Source organism: Diabrotica undecimpunctata, chromosome 4 (genome assembly GCF_040954645.1).
Source record: "Diabrotica undecimpunctata isolate CICGRU chromosome 4, icDiaUnde3, whole genome shotgun sequence".
Lineage (NCBI taxonomy): Eukaryota > Metazoa > Arthropoda > Insecta > Coleoptera > Chrysomelidae > Diabrotica > Diabrotica undecimpunctata.
In genome coordinates, this window is record NC_092806.1 from 109,409,446 (window position 1) to 109,423,698 (window position 14,253).

The window sequence follows — 14,253 nt, forward strand, 5'->3', positions numbered from 1 at the left end:
TGTTTGAATGTTCTCATTCTTACAAATAGTAAAGCTATCTTTTAAGCATATTTTAAGTGGGGAGAAGTAGACGTATGAAGTTAGGTGATGATTTACAGTTGCAAGTTGCATCGTTTTGCTTGTTTACAAGTTCAGTTTGATAAATGTTGATAAATCAAGTGAGTCTTAACCTTCATTATTCCATATGTGTCTTGCCATATCGTCAATTGTTTCTTACTCTCACATCTAACTTTCAAAATCGGGAAAGAGCACACAACATATTAATTAAAAATCAAAAACAAACGATATATATATATATATATATATATATATATATATATATATATATATATATATATATATATATATATATATATACAGGGTGATTAATATGTGGTGCAATATTTTTAACAAAGAAGAAGTACCGAATTTGTTGAAGATTGTTGGGTTTTTCTAGTGTGTTCCTGTATCCAACGCGTTTTTGGAACAAATCATTAGCGTCATGGGAACTGTATAGACGAAAGAAATCGTCTAGCCGCAAATACTATAAAAAGTGAATGGTGCATTTTCTTCAACAGAAATAAGTGCCAGTTACACTGAATTCAAATATGTCAACTCATGTAACAAATTTTTGTTGAAAGCAATTTCATCCAATGCTAAATAAGTATATATAAAAAAGTAAATTCTAAGATTTTTGTAAGTGATATTTATCGACTAATAAAAGATTAAAAAGTTGTCCAGCGTGTTTCTCAAACACATCTGGCAACTGTACACGAAACCCGTATGGCATAAAATAAAACAGGTCGTAAGTAACAACCCAAAACAGAAGTTATCGGAAGTTAAAGCTAAAATAGACCAGATTCAAAGCAGCCAATATGAGAAAAATTACATGTGAGTTATGTAAAGTGAGAACTTATTTAAATTGAGAAACATCTACAGTAGACTAAAGGCTATGTAGTTTAATAGGTATAATATATTATGTATATGTTACTGTTAAAACGCGAATATCGGATAATACTAGAATTACCCGGATAGATTTAGAAATATCCAAACATAGTGGATAAAGCTACATATTTGTGAATATTTCGTTGTATTCTGGATTTATCCTATTGATACTATATTTTCCTGTTCAAATAAATAACCGTTTCTAATTTAGAGTAAAACTGAATACGATTTTCATCGCTGTTTTAGTTAGATATATCAAAATCTCCATGTTTGTTCACAATGTAAGGTATCTACTTATAACTTTTAGACAATAATTCTATAGTAGATTCTTAATAAATAAAAGAAACCAAATGAAATTTAAACGCAGTTTAAATTTCATTTGGTTATAGTAGTACCGTTATATATAGAAGTAGGGTTGAGTTTACCGAAAGTACAAGCTGATTATAGCCGCAAATATCAAACATGGAACACAAAATTTCGGTATAGCAGTGTTGGCATGTTTTTATAATGTAGATGCTGTATGCTTCAAATATAAAAAGATAAAGCTTTAGAAAAGTACATTTTGTTTATATTATGTCATGAATTCTGCAATTTTTGATTCATATAAAACAACAATCAGTAAATATTTGTTTCTTTGGAGATTAATTGCAGTTAATTATTAGACATTTTTTTAGCTATTACCCTTTGATAAATTAGGGGATAGATTTGGCAATCGTCAAATCAGCAGTTGCCAGATTACAACAGATGTTTGCAATTAATCTCGAAAGAGACAAATATCTACTCGTTATTGCTTCATATAAATTAAAAATTGCAGAATTCATAAAATAGTATAATCAAAATGTACTTTTTAAAAGCTTTATTTCTTTATATTTGAAACGTACCACATATGCATTATAAAAACATGTCAACACTGCCAAACCGAAATATTTTTGACATTTGCGGCTATATTCAGCTTGTTCTTTCGGTAAACTCAACCAGAAGTAGTATTATAGGTACCCAATTTAAAAATGTACCTATTGCTTTATCCATTTGGCGTTGAATAGTTCTAGAATGGAACAGATAAATCAAGAAGTTATCAATATCCTTTGCCTTTTATCCATCGAGCAAAAAGACAAAAGAGGGAATCTAATCGTTATGAAAAGGAGACCAAAAAAGTGGCCTCTGATGGCGGACATATCCGAAAATGCGAATGCGCCAAATTTAAATTTCATGACACTTCACAATAATCATACAGTGGTGTAGGTGTTCTAATTTATCTATTTATTTGTTATATTACATAATATTAATATTACATAATATTAACACATAATACACTTAAAATACTTTTTTAACACTAGAACAAAATAAAGTTTTAATTAAATAATAACAATAATAGTCAAAAATGTGAAAAAATTGTTAAAAAACTACAATAGAAAATACAAATAACCTTTCATGTGACAGTTGGGACAAACAATAACATCAGCAATAACATAACCCAACTAAATTTGATTTCTTAAACAAGGAAAAAGTCTCTCTTTCCTTGTTTAATGTGGCCTCTCAAGATGGCACTTCCTGTCTAACAATAATTTTGCCCCCACTACCTTTACATTCCCTCTTTTGTCTTTTTGCTCGATGCTTTTATCCAGCCAATTTATATAATACGCAAGCTATCCGAGTAAAGCTAGCATTATCTCATATCGGTGTTTACCCATAACATATAGGTACCTATAAATACTCATTCATCTACTTATTTGTTTGATAGGAGCTAGGTAGTTAGGGGAAGTATGCCTATGATGGCATACCTAACTTCACCTCTCGTTTTTTTTATTAAAATACATGATCATATTTGTTACAATTTTTTTTTCCATTTTAGTTGAATGTGCCAATTAAGCTGGAAATAAAAAGATCAAAGAGAATGTGGATTTTTATATTAAAAAATTGAAATATCAGAAATGTCAAGTGTGCCCTCATAGGCACATTCCTTGTCTATGATGGCATGGCTGCACAGTATAATAGAAAAAAATATGTTTTAGTGGAATTTTCGCATTTTATTCAAAGAAAACAATAATACAACAAATATAAAAGTAACACACATTAAAACAATTAAGAACATAAATCACAATAAAATATCTTACATTTTTTATCGACCCCAGTGCATTCAGAGTGACACCAGGATTGGCACTCTTGACATATAATCCAGCATTCTTTCGACTTTGAGAGGGAATACAGGCCATTACAATACAAGCAAGTGACGTCGGAATCATCATCTTTAAAATTTTCGTTATCGCTCGCGGATTCCTGTTCCTTCTCATCATTTTTCTCTATCCCTTCTTTTGCCATTCGGTATAATGTTCGTTTTTTAGGAAAAGTGTCATCCACAGATTTCCGTTCTAATCCACTGTTCTACGTAGCTTTTCCTTTAGGTTCTATCTTCTGTTTTATTTGTCGTTTAACTTTGTTTGCCAGTTTTCTTCGTTCTACATTTTCTTTTTCAACAACCTTATCTTTCAATTCTTGAATTTCAGGGGTTAAATTTATTACCACTGTTTTTCTACGCTTCTTTTGTTTTTTTGTGTTTGACTGCGAAACACTTGGAATGGGTGATAAATCTTGGATTGTTAGGTGAAGAGTATCCTGTTAAGTATTTTCTAGAAAGACCCGTTGGCAGTCTTTAGGTGGGTGATTTTATCCACTTTCTAGGTTTTCTTCTCGATTATAATCTGGATTGTTTGGATGGATGTTTTGAGTTCGATCTTGATTGCTCTCTATAGGTTTATCTGTAACCAATGATGGAGCGAACATCCATTCCTCAAAAATATCAGGATTAAAAGGTTAAATCCCTGTTTTGGCAAAGGCATTTGCAGGAGTGGCGCTTTTAAGGTAAGCTGTTTTAAACAACTCAGCAACTTGAAAGTGCGTAACGAGTCTTCCAGGATTTTGTTTTAGCCAATTTTGAATTTCTTGGTTATAATAGGTTTGTAGAGGACTAAAAAATCCCACGTCGAGTGGCTGCACCCGGTGGAAACAGTGTGGTAGAAAGCAGAAAAGTGCAATACTATTCTCTTTTGCAACTTGTAAGACTTCCAGTCCCTTATGACTACTGTGGCCATCGAACAATAATATTTTGTTCTCATTCGAAACTTTGGTATAGTCAATAAAATGTTTAAGCCATTAAACAAAAATGTCTAAAGACATCCACCCTTTCTCTTGGCAAAAAACAACACTTCCCGGTGGGGCAGCGTCCATTAATTCATTTTTGAACCCTTTTCTGGGAAAAATAAATGCAGGTGGTACAAAAGTACCAATTGCATTTATTGAACATACAACTGTTAAATGCTGACCTCGTTCCGCATTGCTCAGTGCTCCAACTAATTTCCGTCCCTTGGTTGCAAACACTTTTTGAGGCCTTGTTTGAACAGTACTAAGACTTGATTCATTAACGTTGAATATATTTTCGGATTGAAAATTGTATGTATCTAAAACTTTTGCTAAAGAGATAACATATGCTTCAATATTGTTCTTATTAAATGCTTGTGATCGTGCGAGAGATGTATTTTCTGGTGTTCTGAATGAAATGGTACTATTTCTTTTTAAAAAACCCCTCACCCACTTCAATCCAGCTAAACGAGTCGTTTTGTTGAATTTGTGTTTGATGTTATTTCTCTTAGCAAGTTCGAAAACTTATCGTCTCAAATTTAGCGTTGTGAGACCAAAAAATCTTATTTCCATATCAATCACATGAGTAGCTACCTCTTTCTCAAGATGAGGAGGTAGTGTAATTCTTCGGCCACCCAAATCTCCTTTTCTTCCACCGGAGTTGTTTGCAAAACGTTTACGGAGCGTCGTAGCCGGAACATTAAAAGTTTTGGTGGAAGCCAACAGCCATCCCATCTTATTTTCTTTTTCTTCTTCTTTGTGTGCCGTGCTTGTATTCAAGCGTTGGCTATCGTCATATTGACAAGCTGATGAAATGATTCTCGGTCGGCAGCTAGATGAAACAGTTCCTCGACCGTTCGACCTGTCCATTGTCTAATGTTACGCCGCCAGGACAGTTGTTTTCTTCCGACCCAACGTTTTCCTTTATTTTGCCCTGAATGATTAACCAGAGTAAGCGATATTTAGGTCCTCTCATTATATGACCGAAGTATTGGACCTTTCTCATTTTGATGTTGTTGATCAATTCTCGCTCTTTGTGCACGGTCTTTAGCACGCGTTCGTTAGATATGTGTGCTGTCCATCTTCTTTTCTTGGATGTGTTGAATTGCCATATTCATGTTCTCTTTCGACCACTGCTGCCTATGTTTCTTGGTAGACGCCATATTAACAAAGGCCTTGCAACAAAACAAAGCCTTTATATCTGATATCAGGAGATATTCGACTATTTAAGGTATAACTAGATAACGGCAATCCAATTTTTAAGGATTGTACTAAACCTTTAAGGATATTTTAGATATACACTTAAATTTACTATTGAAGATTTTGTGCGATTTGAAAGCTCCAAATTTGTTTAAAAAACCCTACAAACTGGTATTGTTTATCTTCTTTTCCCTTAATATAAGTAAAAAGTTGAGTTTTTGAAATTGTTGCAATTAATATTCATTTTCCTTTGATGGCATATAACATGTGCACATGATGACATAATGTGCCATCATTGGGACACATCTGCTATGCCGTCATAGTCAAGTGCGCATCAGATTTAAAGCAGAGCGTTATCTTCTAGCACCACAATGGCAGAAGTTAAAATGCATTGCCTACTGAAGCTTAATACTAATCAAAATTGCATACTTACTTTGGATATTTTAACTTCATACGAGAAGCGGCAAAAAACTGTTTGTGTTAACGTGCGTTATAATAGTTCAACACTCAAAAAATCACACTTTCCGTTACAGACTTATCTGTGGAAGTGGAACTAACAATAAGTGTTTGTAACTTTACCGTTGCAAATAAACACTGTCTATGCACATGCCTATGCAGCCGATATCGTTCGACAGGAAACGATTTACAAATTACAGGTGGTATGCCATCAAAGGCAGCATGCCATGATAGGCATATTTCCCCTACTTTTTCTACACATCAAAATCTAGATGTTTTACTTTCTTATTTTGAAAGTAAAAATAAACTTGTAGATTCTGAAAACGACCTCACTTTACCCATAGCGGACCGACTAATGTAAAGGCGCGTTTTCACGGGTCGATTTGGGTTGAACGATTTGGATCGTTCGACCATAATGCGATCTGTGCCGAAAGCAAAAAGGTTTACACGACAGTCGATGAATGTTGAATTATTTGTAGTACAAAATGGCTACACGTGAAATTCTTAATGTAGGTGTGGAATTAATTTGTTATGCAATTCGAGAAGAAATCGCCAAATCAAACAAAAAGAAAAATAAACGAAGGTGGTGGACCCGACCGTGGATTTTAAGACGAAATACTCATGGTGCATCACAAAGCCTGCTCCAAGAAATGGTTGTGGGAGATCCAGAGGCTTATATAAATCATTTAAGAATGGATAATGCACATTTTAAAGAACTTTTAGAAAAAACTGCTGGGAAAATTCAAAAAATCGATACTAAGCATTACCGGCAACATTTTTTTTATAAATTAATAATATAATTACTTCAATCCATCTATTTAACCCGTTTGATAAATTTAATAATGTTTAAATTATAAGAATAACTCTAAAATTAATAGTAAATAATAGCAAATCAAAATTAAAGGTCTTTTAAAATACCTACTTTTAAAAATTATTTAAAAAAATATTTTTCAGCATTTTTTGCAATAAAAATTTGGTATTTTATATACAGGAGGTTGACTGATGTTATATATTAATTAGGCATGAATGAATCAAGTATATAGCACCTTTTTTGTGTATTATTATTGTGTATGATGTATTATTAAAAAAAAACTGAAAGGTTATTATTATAAAGAGGGATCTGTATAGCTGTAGCTATGCTTGACTTAAATAAAACAAAATTAGATTATTAATTTAACAAATTTTATTAAAATTATCTATATTTTTAAATGTTAATATAATTTGATACATTGCTTTGTATATGTAATATTTTCTAAGTAAGGTTTTACATAAATAGTCTATTTATAAATGCACCATTAAGATGGTATTTTCTTAGATAAAACTTTGAAAACAATTAGAACCAAATTACAAAATGATAGATTAACAACTAGAACCAAATTAAATGTATCAGCTATAATGGAACTGTTGACACGATCTACTGACAACACTTATTTTTATCTAAACAATGATCTCTATAAACAAAATTTTTGGGCTGTGCTTTAAATCCATTATTAGCTAATATATTGATGGAAGACTTCAAAACAAACATTCCTAATCAAAATTTAAAGCCCACAATATGTTGGAAATATGTAGATGTTGTGTTGGATACATTTCTGATTAATATAAATAAAAGGTAAAAGGAGTCAATAAAATTTACAATGGAAAAGAAATAAAATAACTCGTTACCTTTTCTGGATGTTTTAATCTTAAAGGAAAATAGTGGATATGAGACTAATGTATACAAAAAACCAAACCAAAAACCAAAACAAAAAAAATGAAAATTGCCTGTTCTAATGATAATTCGTTTTTGAAAGAAAAATAAATATTATTTAACATCTATTTTAGTAAAAAATGATTATTCCAGTCGTTCGACATTGAGTCGGCGGCAATCGCCTATCAAAAGTAGACAGTCTTTCTACTTCCGTCGAATCGCCTCACTCCGCCGAACGGCCAAGTCGATTTGCGGTTTACATATTCAATTTGCTTTCAATTTAATAATCGATCTAAATCGTTCAATCCAGATCGACCCGTGAAAACGCGCCTTAAGAAAACGTTTTAAAGGGGCAGATAACGGTTTACATCGGAATTAGTAAACTCGGTTCGCTAATCCCAGTCGGAACTGTCTAGTGAATTTAGTAATTATTTTTTTGCGAAGTTAGTTACTTTTTGACAGACTAAAAGTGGCTGGAAATTACTATACAACCAAGCACCCGTACTCATAGCCAATATTAATAGTAAACAAACTAAATAGTAAATAAAATAGAACTTTGCGAATTACCGACAATCAATATTTATTTATCTGCACCATATAATAAATAGTTATGTTAAATTATAACAACTAAATATATATTTTTTAAATATATACTACCCAAAATTTGATGGGTTTAGTATACACTTCGACTATTTAGAATAATTCTTCTTTTTTTAAAGAAAGAAGTCTGTAATAGCAGGATACTTGAGCTATTATTACTGAGAAGTAGGAATTGTTGTGTGTAGGTGTAGGTTTCCGACAATGAATCTGTCAAAATTTGTCCGAGCTAAGCGAATGGAGTTTACTTTATTTGTATGGGTTATGTTACTTATACGAAACGAGGAAGACCAGCCAAGTCTTGGATACAAGGTGTTATGGAAACCATGAAAGATAGAGCCATTGATGAAAACACCTGGAGAGATAGAAAAAGATGGCGATCGAAATGCGGGAAGCGGCAGAAGCTGTAGGATCCCCGCTTATATTATTATATGTTACTTATAACACGTCAACGTATAGCAACGTCAAGTACAACAACGAGTTATACTTGATCAAATTACATTATTTTCTTTATTTTCTATCATTTTATACCACCTTTTGATGGCTTTGGATTTTATAAAAATTATTAAGAATTTCATGCACTAAGCGCCATCTATAAACGCATAGCCAAATATTGTGACAGAAAAATCAAATTTACTTTATTTTAAATTATGTTTATAGTATCCTAAACATTAAACAGTATTTCATTCATATATCCAATTTATTTTTGTACATAAGATACTAAAATCGAAATAAATCTGCTGAAATTTAAGATTGTATTAAAGTTTCATCAGTTGGACAAACTGTATTTTCCATAAGCTTTAAGGCGTTAAAATGACGTGTCGATAGACAAAACTAATCTCCGGTCTGTCAATGTCAACAATATGATTTTAGGTTAGAGTGTTTCAAGTAAGATAGTTACATTGACGTGTCTAAAATTTATTAAACGAATAAAAAGTTAAAAAACAGATAACAATGCACTCAGTGTTACAAAGGGGCAATTCAATATTTGCCTACACTCTCACTGTCTTAGCCTGTTTAACGTTTTTATGTTTTGCTTCCACAGTTTGTCTGAACTATGTAACAGATGCTAATATGAATACAGTTAAAGTAGTAGTGTAAGTAATGTTCTTATATAAAACTGAATGTATCTAACTATATATTTTTGCAGAAAAAATGTTCCAGATTATAGTGCAAGTAGAGAGAAAAATGACTTAGGATTCATTACTTTTGATTTACAAACAAATCTAACTGGTTTATTTAATTGGAATGTTAAACAGCTATTCCTGTATCTTACAGCAGAATATAGAACACCTAGTAATGAATTAAATCAGGTAAATATATTTATCAATAATTTTCAAGATTCGAAACATATTTACTTTTCTGAATCATATTTAAGAGTTGCTGAGATAAGAGCTGAGAGTTTTAGCGAGATGAACAAAATCAAAGAGTTTGAGTTTATATGTTCTATATAATTAATTTAACCTTACTATAATGCTAAAATTCCTTAAATGTAGGATCATGTGTATTATACATATCTACATGTAAAAGATAGTGTGAAAAATATTTGGTTTCTAATTACTTGTGTTTTACAATGACACAGGTAAGCTGTCAATAAAATTATAAAATTCATAATTTGTAAGTTCTTCATATTTTTTAACATTTTATCATTGTATCTTTCAACAGTTTATCATTGCCATCAAAAATCAATATTCAGTTCAGATATTTGTCCATCCTAAGTCTTTTTATTGTTGTGGTATGGTTGAGTATGGTAGAATAACAAAAAAAAAGCTTAGCGCTTTTTAATGACAATATATTTTAGCAAGTTTATATCATTTGAGTGTCTGGGAGATATGTTCCTTATTTTATGGGTATGAGGAACACTATGATTTTATGTACTTTTTATAACCATGTCATTATAATATATTTTTACAGAAACTAAATTTCCTACTGTCTGACTTGCTTATCTCAGAAAGCAGTGTCCTGTGAGAAGATATGTTGTTAATTTAAGTATTTTTTGCCTATTTTGAAAAGGTAATTGAGATAATTTTACAAATCTTTTGATTGCTTCAGTCCTGGTATGTTAAGACAGTGAAATCATAATTGATTGGGTTCCAAAATACAGAATTCTTTTTTTATGTGGCCATTGATTAGACCACGAAAGGAACCCAAACCTAGAAAATGGAAGTTGGCTCCTTGTGCTGCCAGCTTGGCAACTTTTTGATCCCTGATCCTTTTATGAATTTTCACTAACAAGTAATTGTGGGAGGCAATTTGGAAATTTGGACTGAAGAAATTGCTGCAATGCAATCAAAAAATAAAGTGAAAATTGAAGCTTTTGTTTTTTATCTCTTAGCAGCAACCACCTATATAGTGACTAATTTAAGAATTTCCCTTTCAGCTGTCATTTTCAGAGATCTGACTATTATAATGTGGATCATTGTGATATGGTAAAATAATAAGTCAACAAACAACACAAGATGGCGTTGTCACGGGTAGCGTCATAGAATATCGGTTCTTGACATTGATTCACTACTCTTGATCAATTAATTTCTAGTCGTCATATATTTATTCTAAGCAGGTTTAAATTAAAAACTGCATGACAAATAATTAACAAAATATAGAAATTAAATGAGAAGTAAAAAATTAAAAGAATATCTGTCACTAAAAGATTCAATTCATAACAATTATCAAAATTTAATAAAAGTTGTAAATGTCATCCGATTAATAACAACATTGAGAATAACAAGTCAGTAATATCATTTTTTAACATGTCATATGAGTTGAGTGCCATGAAAGTGTAATCCAGTTCAGATCTGGTATTTTACATATAATTGAAGCACTAACATCTATTTCAATATGGAAGGATCCCAAGACTGCTACATTTGCATCAACTTTGCTTAATTCTTTATGCATATCTTAGGTTCTAGTGTCAATGATGTCACTGATTGACATACTAAAATTAACATTGCCACTAAGCTTTCTTCTACAAACAAAATCTCTTGATGTTAACCTATCGAGTAAGGCTGTTTTCAATGCCAAATCGACTTTGAAAGATAGAAGATCTAACTGCAAAGAAAGTTTTAATAAGATTGCATTCTTTGTCCTTGTTTTGGTCAGTATTAATTTCATTTTTTTTTTGTCGAAGTAGTCAAATAATAAATTTATTCCCGACTCGCGACAAAAATCGCTATCCAATCCCGCGTCCCGTCCCTTCCCGCTGGACAAAATGGTGGCCAAACGGCGATACGGGACGTCCCGCGTGCATAACTAAATGACCAATATTATTCGCCTTTTTTTATACTATTTTAATTTCAAAAACTAAATTACATTTCTTTCTTTGCATTTGTTGGACTTTAAGGGGTTTTAGGTTAAAAATTGCAGCCCCCCCACACCCCAAAAATCGGTCCTGGAGCCACCCTTGTATTAAATGATGTTTATTTATATTTTATTATTAATATTTGATCTGAATTTGACAGATTTATCATAAGTAAACAACATATGCTTTGTTAATATGTTAACAGGTGGTGTTATGAGCAAACATAATAATTTATTGAATTTATTTAAAATATAAATAAATAAACAAATTACTTTAATTAATTAATTTTAAATGTATTATTTATATTTTAAAAATGCAGAAAACATAGTATGAAGCTCCACTCTAGTCTACAGTACCACCTACTGTTTCACTTTTTTTCTTAATAAATGTTTAAACAATGTATATTATTTCAGGTTGTTCTTTGGGATAAAATTATTCTTAGAGGAGAAAATGCAGTATTAGACTTTAAAAGCATGAACACCAAATATTACTTCTGGGATGATGGCAATGGTCTTAAGTAAGTATTCTTTTTGGTGTGGACACCAAATATTTATAATCTCTGGATATTAAATTATAATTATTATAAGGAGATAAATTCCAGTACACTTGTGCAAAGTTTTCTTAAATCAAGTTAGCTTTATCATAAAGAATAAATTCCTCATTTAATTTACAATATGAACCAATATTTAATTTTCAGTGAAATCTAAGGAGGGATTAACCCATTATATGCCATCGTCGTATTTATAGATCATTGAAACTCTAATTGTTTTTTTTTTTTTCAACCCTTAAAATTTTGTTCCGAAGCTATTTTGTTGTATCAACTTAATGCAATTCTGTTTTTATTAATGTTTTGTATTTTGAGAACAATTTGTTAAAGTGGAAATTGAAACGTCAAAAATAAACTAATTTTAAACTTTTTTAAACTGCCTCAAAATTTGTTTAATGAAAATTTTATATATATTTTAGGCTGTAGTAAATTAAATTATATTATTGAACTAACTACTGAAAATGAGATTTAAGGATAATGAAAACTGAAAAAAAAAATGAAAGAAAATGTGACTAACGCTTACACTATTCTGGGCACCTGGAAAGGGCATCAATTTATTCCTATTACATGGCGTTTCTCAAATTATAACTATCCAACGCATTGCAAGTGAATATTTGAAATATTCCTAGATAAATAAGATAATGCATCTACCTACTGGGTTAATGCAATTCATCAGCCTGAATATCTGTTCATAGAAAAGCATTGGTTTCAAAAGCATTACCTGCTGATTTAAAAACAAGTACAGCTGGTTTCAAATGCAGTGACAAACAGTTTCACGAAATATTATATCAAATAGACAATAGAAACAGCTAACGACATAATGTCAAATAAATAAATTTGCTTTGTTTTTATTGAAGATAATAAATACTATTTCTTTTTTAGGGGTAACCAGAATATAACCTTAACTCTGTCCTATAATATAATTCCAAATGCTGGACTTTTACCAAACGTTTTTGCTAAAGGGAACTACCTATTCAAATTCCCTGCTGAATACACAACTTCTAGGGTATAATTATTTGTATTTAAATTTATGTACCTCTTTTTGTAAATAAAAAGTGTACACACTTAAAAGAGAATTATGCTTAGTTGAATCCCTCGCAGTTTACTTTTGTTCGCATATCAATAGTATCTCAAAATTGTACAAAACTTTGGGTATCGTCGATTTTTTGGATGTAAATAAGAATTGTAAAAACATTCGAAAAGATTTTTGTGCTGTCCATCCGTAGATTACTGCCATTGGATTATTTAGACGGCCTTAGAAATATTTTAAAATTATAAACAATTTTTTTGGTTTATAAACAAATAGAATATCTCGGTAACTATTAGCTTAAATTAAATTTAGGAAACAGGGTTGAAAAAGACTTGGTAAGACGTTTCTTATAAAAGAACAAAAGTTGAATTATGAATCCCCTCTTTTTTGTATTTATTGCTATTTTGCAGCTAGGGTAATAAATTAAAACATTATTATCCAGTCGTATCTTATAGAAAATTTAATTGTGGCTATTTCATTTCATTACGACTTTGCTCCAAAATCAATTGTTTTAAAGTTATAAGCAAGAAAAGTAGAAAAAAATTGATGTTTGTAGTAATTTTTAAATATTTAAATTTTTTTATTATTATGGGAGAGTGTTGTACCTTGGGTCAATTTTTAGTTTTTATTTTTTCTAAATCCTAGAATTATATATTTGCAGTTTATCCAATGCATTTGTTACTTTGGCTATTTGGCTACATGCTTTCTTTTTTTTAACATTTTAAGCTTAGTAGTTAGTTAAAAAATATATATTAGCAGGCCCTTGCATGTTGACCCAAGGTACAAACTGGTAATTTACCTTGGACCAGCATATATTGTACCTTGGGTCAGTTATAAAAAAAAATAAGATATTAGAACAAATCTTGAAATTTTTTATTGAAAATCTCAAAATAATCAGAACATTATGATTAACTAATGATTAATTTGGTAAATAAAAGCTTATTTTGCATTATATCCGCTAAATTTAACATTAAACTGCAGGTGCGCATCGTGACGTGCAGTTCCGCTTATTTTGTGCGGCTGTGGAAGTTTACGTACAATATCATTGCGCAAAAAATCATGTCTCGGATGAGTCGTTTATAAATTTAGAGGTATCTAGAATTCTACGTATATCTCTAAGCTAAGTTCATTGTTAATTCCATCCATCCAATGGCGCTACAGCCCAAATCGGGCCTTGGCCTCCTTCAACAGGCTTCTCCAACCATCTCTATTTACCGCTGTTCTTTTCCATGAACGCGTTCCCAGGCAGTTCCTGGCATCCTCATCGACTTCATCTTCCCATCTCTTTTTAGGTCTTCCAACAGGTCTTTTTCCCTGCATTCTTGCATTTAATAATTTTCTGGGGATTCTATTCTCATGCATGCGGACCACGTGCC

At 31.2% G+C, this 14,253-nt stretch overlaps 1 protein-coding gene across 1 annotated transcript; it reads left to right on the forward strand.

The window, feature by feature from the left end:
- The first annotated feature begins 8,854 nt into the window (after positions 1 to 8,854).
- Positions 8,855 to 12,923, forward strand: Spase22-23 (Signal peptidase complex subunit Spase22-23). The gene is made up of 4 exons (XM_072528021.1): positions 8,855 to 9,099; positions 9,153 to 9,315; positions 11,714 to 11,817; positions 12,730 to 12,923. The coding sequence occupies exons 1-4, from the start codon at positions 8,957 to 8,959 to the stop codon at positions 12,857 to 12,859; spliced, it is 540 nt and encodes a 179-aa protein (XP_072384122.1). The 5' UTR covers positions 8,855 to 8,956; the 3' UTR covers positions 12,860 to 12,923.
- The last annotated feature ends 1,330 nt before the right edge of the window (positions 12,924 to 14,253 follow it).

Coding starts and splice junctions, on each gene's coding strand:
- Spase22-23 (XM_072528021.1), top strand. CDS start 8,957: ATGCACTCAGTGTTACAAAGGGGCAATTCAATATTTGCCTACACTCTC. Junction 9,100..9,152: donor AATACAGTTAAAGTAGTAGT/GTAAGTAATGTT, acceptor ATATTTTTGCAG/AAAAAATGTTCCAGATTATA. Junction 11,818..12,729: donor GATGATGGCAATGGTCTTAA/GTAAGTATTCTT, acceptor TTTCTTTTTTAG/GGGTAACCAGAATATAACCT.